The sequence below is a fragment of the Cibotium barometz genome, chromosome 8, assembly GCF_041138505.1.
Source record: "Cibotium barometz isolate CiBa-2024 chromosome 8, ASM4113850v1, whole genome shotgun sequence".
In the NCBI taxonomy this organism is placed as follows: Eukaryota; Viridiplantae; Streptophyta; class Polypodiopsida; order Cyatheales; family Cibotiaceae; genus Cibotium; species Cibotium barometz.
Window position 1 is genome coordinate 17,337,142 of NC_141053.1, and position 9,522 is coordinate 17,346,663.

A 9,522-nucleotide genomic window follows, 5' to 3' on the forward strand; every position below is an offset into this window, starting at 1 on the left:
ACCATGCGATTGTAGATAAGCGACCAAAATTTGGGCATTTGTGTGTACTTGCAAAATCGTGTCCCCTGTGTGTACCTGCAAAACTCTGCAGAGCAAACTTCTTCACTCTCTCTCACGCCCAGGCTTCATCATGCCGCGCAAGACTAACCCGAACTGGGCAATCCACACCAATGTCCTGAGGGTTGTTAACACCCCTTCTCAGCAAGGGTCAGGTACTCGGCTATGGGCATGCAAGTATTGCGGGGAGCAGTACACTAGCACCATAACTCGCGTCATCAAGCACATGACATTTATCGGGTGCACCAATCAATGTGGTTCATGTGATAAAATACCACAAGCTGTGAGGGACCAATTGATTGCAGAGAATTGTCCTGCAATGGGTGGTGCAAGCAGTGTTAGAGGTGGTGAAAGTACGCAAGATGCTCTCCATGATGCTTTTATTGGAGATGTTATAGGTTCAGGTACAGTAAATGAGGGTGAAAGTCTTTCGGCTTCAGCCCAATCCACCACAGGCAGGAAGAGGGTACGTATTGCCGATGATGAGGACCTCCTGCCACAAGATGCGAGAGGTACAGGGGAGGCATCAAAGCAATCCACTCTCCGTTCTTGTATCTCATCACAAGCTTGGGTAAAGGAGCGGCAAAGGGTGGCAGAAATGGAGATTTGTCGTACTCTTATTGAGTGTAATATATCCTTCAATGTGTTAAGGATAGACCAATGAAAAAGAATAGTGAAAGCAATTGCGCAGGTAGGGCCTACTGAGACATGGACAGGTCTTGAGTATACGAAGATGCGTACATCCATGTTGGATGAGCAGAAGGCCTTGATAGACAAGGCGCTCACTCCTGTGAAAGCAGGTTGGCAGGAGTTTGGATGCACTATTATTTCAGATGGGTGGGCAGACATTCGCAAGAGGCACATAATCAATATCCTTGTGTCATCTTGCTTGGGCACCTATTTCTTGCGTGCCGTGGATGCAGGGAGAGCAGGCGACAGGATCACAGGGGAGTTCATTTATGGCCACATTCGACAGGCTATCCTTGAGGTTGGGGAGGACAATGTTGTGCAGGTGGTGACCGACAACACCTCTAACTGCAAGGCAATGGGTCAAATGGTCGAGGCAGAGTTTCCACATATAGTGTGGACTCCATGTGCTGCCCATTGTCTTGATTTACTTATGGAAGACATTGGGAAGCTTGTTTGGGTGCAGCCCATTGTTGCAGATGCTGTAAAGATCACCACCTTCTTCCGCAAGAAGCATCAGGCTCTTGCCATCTTTTGGAGCCATAGCTCTTTGGATATAGTGAGACCCTCCAAGACCAGGTTTGCCTACATATTCTTGGTCTTGGATATGCTCTACAAGATAAGAGATTCACTATCATCAACAGTTGGATCCAAGGTGGCGACAGATGCATCATTCAGAGGATGAGCGTACAAAATACTTGCAGAGGCGGATCCTAGATGATGATTTTTGGCAACAAGTTCATAGCCTTTCAGTTGCACTTAAGCCCGTGTATGTCCTTCTCCGACTTACAGACATGGAGGGCTCAACTTTGGGGCTGGTCTTTCATTTGTTTATGCAAATGAAAGACCATACTGCTCAGTGCTCCATGATGACTACTCAACGGTAAGCAATAGTTCTAATTTCTTCCTCTTTCTTTGATTTTTATGACTTCTCGATTCTCGATTCTCATGACATGTCAGGAGTCAGGACTGACATGTGTACACTTAGCACTATAACCTAAGACATGTATTTTCAATCTCTCATTTTCAGCCGAGGTGAGATCTTGGACATTGTAGACAAACGGTGGACATTCATGAGCCGTCCCATCCATGCGATGGCTGCCATGCTCCATCCTCTCTACAGGTCGCCAGAGCTATGAAATAATACTGCTTTAAGCATGAAGCAGTCAGAGTATGTTGGAAGGATGTTCTCAGAGGAGGAGCAACTTCAGATCGATAGAGAGTTCACCACTTACATGAGTGGTATTGGTGCTTCATTTGCGAGACCTGTGTCATTGAGGAAGGAAGCCATGAAATTCCCTTTGACATGGTGGCACTCTTATGGAAGGGTTGGTCTTCCAAACCTTTCACGAGTTGCTCTTCGTGTTCTATCTAAGGTAACTTGTAATTAATCTCTAAAGTATAGTCTTCGGAAATGAAGATTGATGTTTTAGCATTAAAAGATTTACAAATTTGCTCGCATTGCACTCATTTTTGCACAGGATTGCTCAGCTGGAGCATGTGAGCGGAACTGGAGCTCATACTCTCTTATACACACTAAGATTCGGAATCGCCTTAGTACTTCTCAATTAGAGAAGTTGGTGTATTGCAGAGCTAACATGAGGCTCGTGCGAAGCTACCATGCTTTGGAGTCATCGAAGTAGGTATAAATTGAAATTTGGACTCAAGAAGAACTTAGAAGTAGAAATTTTTTTCTAGTTCAATGAATATCCATTGTCCAATATGCAATTTGTGGCATGTTTAAACAGGTTGATCCAACACTACTCAAAATGGTAGATGAACCCAGCCCGGAGCTTGTGGATCGGCAGATTAGAGATGAGCAAGAGGAGATTTTGAGAGCTTTACATAGAGAGCTTGAGAGCGTGGATCGTTGTGTGACCCGCTCACGTGCACGATCTCTCAGCATTCCTCTACGCCAAGCAGCTCCAGATCCAGGCTCTGCGAGATGAGAGAGCATTCGTAGGGGAAAGCTTCCGGTTCGTCGCACCCAGCAGAGGCGTGCAAATGAGGCTGTCAAACTCATTCACACTCAGATTCCCGAGGCACATGACGAGGATGCACTGGAGCTTGTTGCTGTTGAGCCAGAGTTCGATGAAGAGGGCAATGGTATCAATGATGGAGGCATGCTCTCTTCAGAAGACTCATCATCTTCATCTGATGATGAGATTTGAGACTCTTGCGTCTAGACTCTAGAGTCTAGACAACTGCAGTGTTTCATTGTTTTGCTTTTTGCACTTGTGGACCAGGACATGTGCTGTAGACATGATATTTGTACTCTCTTTTATCATCTATGACTTTCATGGTTCTTGCTTATATCACTATGACTGTTAACATGAGGTATTGTGTAATGGGCTTGGTAACTGATAATTGATTTAAACTTTAAGTAATGAGGTTCAGTCTTTATTTTAAGTATTTTGGTTGCTATGTCTACAAAATATTCAGGTTTCTAGGACTGTTTACAAATGGTACGTACTGTTTATGTACCTTAAAATTTGTTCCGTACAGAAGTACGTTCCGTACGTACTGATAGCGTGCCGTACACTATGTACCTTACCACCTTGTTGTAGTCTAATAGAGAAATCTTTGCATGGCCAAAAAAAAGATAAAAAAGAGAAGCAAAATCAGGGTAAATCAGAAAGGGAGGGAAACTTGGGGTAAATCAGAACTTGGAGGAGATCTGAAGGGATTTGGAGAAAATCAGTGGGGCATATCTTGAAAGGAGATTACAAAATGGGAAAAGTAACGGAAACGGATATGGCCACTCCGGATAACCGGGGACTTGTATTTCCATGTTTTTTGCTAGAAAACGGCAACTTCATGTTACAATGCTTGGAGACTCTAAAAAAGTTAATAAGAAAGAAAATAGCAAAGATGCATAGCATTATGTACTTCAAATAAAAAGTTATTTGAATGGAGTAAAATAAAGTTCAAAAGGTTCCACCTTTGCATGCACACTGACAAGACAAGGTCCATTTCTTGTGAACGAGATACTGCCTTCAAGATTCCAAGGAGTGCCACATGCTCAAAGGGACCTGCCAATCAACCAACAAGTTAATCTCTAATCTATCAGAAGAAAAGAAAAACAGATCATGTAAAAAACAGGTTCATTCACATTAAGTCCTTTCTCATAAGAGCTCTTTAAACTTGAAAATTGAGACCAAAGGCGTAATAAGTGCAACACCAACTTGCAGCACTCAAGACTAACTATGGAAATTTTGAACATTTTTTCAACTATGTACAAGCAAAGTATGTGGAGCCTTAAACACTGCCGCTAGAGAAAAATAAACTACCCCATTAAGGGGGATTCTCGCAGAGAGCTGGAGCTCCCCCCTTATGCCTGTCGCCCTCCCTCCTGCTCATCCCCTGTGCACCCTGTTGTGCCCCCCCAGCGTCCCAATCTTCCTTCCCGTGATCACCTGCTCTTTAGCCCGCCATCTCCGAAGCCCCCGCCCTTCACGCCCCTGCTCCCTCCTCCCCTTCCAGCCCATAGGCCCTCTCCTCTTCTGCCCACTTGGCCGCCTTCCTCCTGCCCATCCTCCGCCTCCCCCTGCCCCACCCCACCTCCCCCCACCCACCCCTGGAAGCCTCTTTTGTCCGCCTCTTCTTTGTCCACCGTCCATCTGCCAGCCCACCTTCCTCCCCCCCCCTTTTTGCCTTCGTCTTCCTGTGTCCCACCCTTCATCCGTCCCTCGGCACTGTCTTGCGCACTATCCTCTCCAGCCCCTCCCTCTTTAGGCTCCAACGTTAGGGTTGCAGTTCTATTGGTGAGTGTCGGCTTACTCTAGTCTTCACCCCCTCAAGAGGACTCCATGGAATCTGCTTTGTCATCCCCGAGACCACCGCCCCTTGCCTATTCTCCAACGCGGACCTCCAGCTCTTGGCATCGATAGTATCCTCCCTCATGGCCTCTTCATTGGTTTGCAAGCTCACGGGGAGCCGCCTAGAGGCTAGCACATGGTCAGATTCAGGATTTGCTCCAGGCAGCCCTCATTGGAAGCCTGGCAAAATCACCGATAATCATTTTCTTGGGCATGGCTACACCCAAGTAGAGTTTAACTCTCCTGGAATGGTTTCCTGAGTGCTGCAGGGAGTCCCATCGCAGTATGCACAGCTCAGGCATTTTTCGCTCGATAGCATCACCGCTTCGTCCCCGCATCCGACTCCCTTGCATGATTGATGGCTTCCCTGTCACAGTTTGCTTCCCAAGCCTACAAAAGGAGTATAACCCCCCTTGCAGTCGATTGGTCGATCCATTGAACATGTCTTGGAGTCCCCCAGAGTGCCACCTCCGTGAAGGCCCAGCCACCAGCTGGGATTTCCTCCATCATAGTATGCATTGCCTCCCCAAAGGCTCTCCCGCAGGTCATCGCCCCTTTAGGAGGGGCCAATTCTGCAGCGCGTGGAGTATTCAGGTCTCTCCTGGGCAGTGCTTCATTGGCAGACAGATGGGTACCAATGCTTCCCTGAGTGGCCCACTACTCTCATTGAATGAAGCACGAAGCCAGGTATAATATCCTATATATCACATCTAGTCAGTCTCGCCACCCGGCTGAAGAGAGTAGAAAGCACAAGCCCCTTGGTCTTCCGGAGGAAGAGGTGGAGACCAGAATCAAAGAGGGCCTTTTCAAGCTGGTACCTAAACAGACTGCCTGTCTCAATTTTTCTCATTGGAGACCTATCACAATGTTGTAAAATATTAGCTAAGGTGGTTGCCACCATGAACACTCCTCTGATGCAATGGACTAGGGAATAGTGATGTTTGCAAGACTTCTAGAAGGGAGTTTATCGGGAGTGTCTTCAATGCGAGAATTCTCATCAAGAAGCCATACTTCATCCAGAGGTGCTAGACCAATGGCAGATACTTCCTCAAGAGGTGCTTGATAGGAGGTTTTGTTGGGAGATACATTATGTTGTAGGAATATCAAGCATACAAAATCTCATCTTCTTTTCTGTAGACCTTAAAAATTGAAAGTCAGGAGTTCTACTCTAAACAAGATGAGAAGCTTCTGCCTTACTTAGATCAAGAATAACTTTAGTTTCTGGAGAAAGCTTGAAAACAGCAGATAGAAAGGCCTTTAAATGTTTCTCTTCAGCATCAGACTCGAACGAAGATGCAACGCAGACATCAATCCACAATGAATTCTCCACCTGCCGTATCAAACAAATAATTACAAAGCAAAGACAGTCTTGTACGCTTTTCAGCTTCCTTCTGCTGCTAATTAGCTGGTTGGTTACAGAACACCACCACCTGTCAGTAAGGGCCCATCGTGACCGGGGTGGAAGGGCAATCTTGATTGCCCTGCAACTCGCCCCCATCAGACCGGCAGGTAATGTTCTGTATTCAACGTTTTGATCCATTTATCATAAGGGCCCTAGCACATTAAAGGTTGTCCTATGGGCATGTTCAAAGGCTACTCTATGGACATGTTCAAGGGCGGGAAATTCTTGCCCTGCCCAATGCTGAACCTTTAATTACTAAGAAGCTCTGTAAGCAGCCATGTACAGCAATGCTGAAGATTGAACCAGTTTGCGGATTATACACTGAACCCATGGCTTGATGCTTCCTTTGCAGCCCACATCTTTGCTTCGGCAGCCCTCTTCCCAAACACCCCTCCTGGCACAGAAGGGGCGTCATTGAAAGCAGCAAAGGCGATAACTTCATCATCAGGCGATAGACCCACCAGCGGGTAAAGCGAATTCTCACTGAAATGAATGAGGGCGCCCATTAGCGGACTGTAAACATTCTCGTTTGCAAATTGGGTAAAAGGCAGGAAAGCTAGTTACATGAGATTGGAGAAATCGAGGAAGCCGAAGGCGGCACGAAGGCGAGGCAGAGCGGACCGGAAAGATGCCTCCACTGCAGGCGAATCGCAAGGCTCCGCCATTCGGATATAGAAGCCATCGCACTGCATCCCGGCACAGCCACACAGGGAGGGTTTTGGCAGTTGGGCATTTATGTTGGTGAAATTCTTAAGAGCGCCTTCCATACCCTCTATTTTCTTTTTCTTTTTTAAAAATTTGACCACGTCCTCTACTACAAAGAGAGGGCAACGTAACTATCGGGTGTCTAGCAGGGGATCGAACCCAGTTACAAGCCATCCCATCGACTACTTGAACAAGCGCCCAATGTTAAGACCCTCTACTCTCTCAAGGAGAAGATTAGAAGGCGCATTTTTGCTGCTTTATTGAAAATTATTATGCGAGTTTCACTGTGTGTCCAACTCATGGAAAGGAGCTCTAAGGCCTAAGCCATAGTTTCTCTTCTAATGGATGAAAGGAAGTTCAATTGAAAAAATAAAAAGAAACCAAATTCTTTATTGGTTTTAAAAAAGTGATGCTATAAATTATGATGGAGGCTCACGATAGTCTAGACCAATGTTCAAAGAAAACCTATCGAGACTATATACAATGGACCTCCAAGATTCTCATTTTTTCTCGTAAAGTCAATTTTAAATTGAAGCTACAAAATCACCTTGTAAAATGTTGTACTTGAAAGTTTTACAAGAAAAATGTTTTTTGTGAACACTAACTCTAGACTTCCCTCTAGACTCTCAAGATTGTCCATATCTTTATATCATGTCTTTAATATCTTGGGTTTTTATCATGGACTCATGAAATTAAACTTTGACCAAAACTAAGGACCCTGGCTCACCCCCGCAATATGGATGGTTATTTGCCTTTCTCCAACATTTCCCCTTAAATAATTATCCACAATAGCAACCAAACAAGAAGTGCTCTAGATATTGGACAAACAATAAGGATATGCCAAGCATACTTTTCGCTTGGGTTTCACAAACAACTTGTATAGACAAGGAGTAGGCAAAACTAAGGGTTGCCAAGACCACACGAGCCTTTAAAAGGCCCATTCACTTTCAACAAAGTTGGCCTCTTCTTTGAAGGCCTAATTTGATGATAACTTTTTGTTGCATGCTAGCTCATGCACAGTTGCAAATTTTGTGAGCGAATAGTTTAAAAAAGAACAAATTTTTTTGTTGATAACTATGAAAAAAACATGATTTCTTATTCATGCTTTTTGAAATAATGAGACAAGCATACATAAGAGAGAGTGCTATAGTAAATGCTTTGAACATTCACTTAGAGTGACAATTTTTAAGGCATTAAGAGAAATTCTTCTTAGAATCAATGAGAAATGTTCACTTAGAGTGACAATTTTTTAGGTGTTAAAAAACATTCTTCTTGAAATCAATGAGAATTGATTTTCATAAGCATTTGGCAACAAAGCTTTTTTAAATTTGGCAAGCTATGCAAGTAGGGGTCTCGCTCTCCATAGGAGCCGGTTCCATCATAGAAGTGTTCTTACCACAGAACCAAGTTCAAGTTCTTCTCTATTTGGACAAGGAATAGGGAACACGAGGAATGGTAAAGAGCTAATGTCCGAGACTACCTCAGTAGCAATGAGCCTCTGCAGCCACAAGGCTAGGTTGGCAGAGGACAAGTGCCGTAGGGAAAGAGATTGTAAGAAAAATGGGGTGGGGGTCTTAGCTTGGACAGTAATGTTTAGCCATGGTGATTAGTAAAGAGATTATCACTAATGATGTGATTAACATGAGAGAGAGAGAGAGAGAGAGAGAGAGAGAGCTAAACACAAGTGAGCATATGTCAAATGATCACAAAAGACTAAGTTACTTCATTAGAAAATTGGCCTTTATATTGGCACCAAAAGGTTACATCAGAAGACTCCCATGTGGGACAAATACTTTGACCAAAACTAAGGACCATTGCTTACCCCCACAACATGGATGGTTATTTTCCTTTCTCCAACACTCCCCCTCAAATAATTATCCACAACCACCACTAAACAAGAAGTACTCTAGATATTGGACAGACAACAAGGCCTATTTAGATATACCAAGCACACTTTTTGCTTTGGTTTCACCTTCACCAAACAAGGAGTACAACAGACAACTTGGACAAACAAGGAGTAGGGAGAAGTGACGATGACCAAGATCACCCAAGCCTTTAAAAGGCCCATTCACTTTTAACAAAGTTGGCATCTTCTTTGAAGGCCTGATTTGTTGATGACTTTGTTGACTTCTTCTTTGCTGGACTTCTTGTCTTCGTTTGTTGAAGTAGATTTCTTCTTAATGTTCTTTGTCTCATACTCTCTCTTGGACTCTGAGGCTGCTTCTTATTTTGCCTACATAAATACACCTTCACCATATAGATGCATGTTGGTGCTTGGAAACTTTGAGAAGCCCATTGCTCAAGCATGACGATAGTAGTAAGGCTTGCCCTTGATTTTAGGTTTCTTACTCTTGGATGGGATCTATGATTATGCAATTTCTCTCCCTTGATTAGAGGGAGAAAACTATGGGTTTTAGAGGATGCAAATCACGCACCAAATCAAAGGGGTTTTATGCAATAAGGTAATATAATGATGGAGCACTATCCCAATGTGTTGGCAAGATTAAGTATTAGTGCTATAATTAGTGATAATTTTTATAATTACCAAAAAAATACCAAAATTTGGGGCAACACTGTAATGTCACCAATATGTAGATGGATTGCCTAGAAATTTGAACTATGAGTAGCTCAGACCATGTCTAGTAGGCACCTCAAAGGACTTCAACCAATTTGAAGGTGAGATGGCAATTTCTATATCTTCTGTGTTTTTATTGTTATGCTACTCCTAGTTGCTACAGTGCACCAATTAGCAAGAAATGTCATGAGTAAGTAGGTCTTAGGCCTTGTACCAATTGTGAGGGATGCCACCAATTTTTATGTTTTTCAGGCAGCCTGCTCTATAGCATGAAATTA

General features: G+C 44.0%; 1 protein-coding gene across 4 annotated transcripts in view; it reads right to left on the reverse strand.

Annotated features, from left to right (window-relative positions):
- LOC147635980 (cilia- and flagella-associated protein 61-like) overlaps positions 1-6,750 on the reverse strand; it is a 60,345-nt gene extending 53,595 nt beyond the window's left edge. The window contains exons 1-4 of one of the 4 annotated variants that reach the window (XM_086801406.1): positions 6,529-6,750; positions 6,285-6,447; positions 5,760-5,892; positions 3,686-3,776 (exon numbers count right to left, since the gene is read on the reverse strand). Coding sequence is in view for 2 of the 4 variants with exons in the window: in XM_086801404.1 (XP_086657530.1) it covers positions 3,686-3,776; positions 5,760-5,892; positions 6,285-6,447; positions 6,529-6,731 (590 nt within the window). In the remaining 2 variants the exon portion in view is untranslated. The remainder of the gene's footprint in view (positions 1-3,685; positions 3,777-5,759; positions 5,893-6,284; positions 6,448-6,528) is intronic. The other 3 variants (XM_086801404.1, XM_086801405.1, XM_086801407.1) reach the window with 3 other exon arrangements.
- Positions 6,751-9,522: the final 2,772 nt, after the last annotated feature.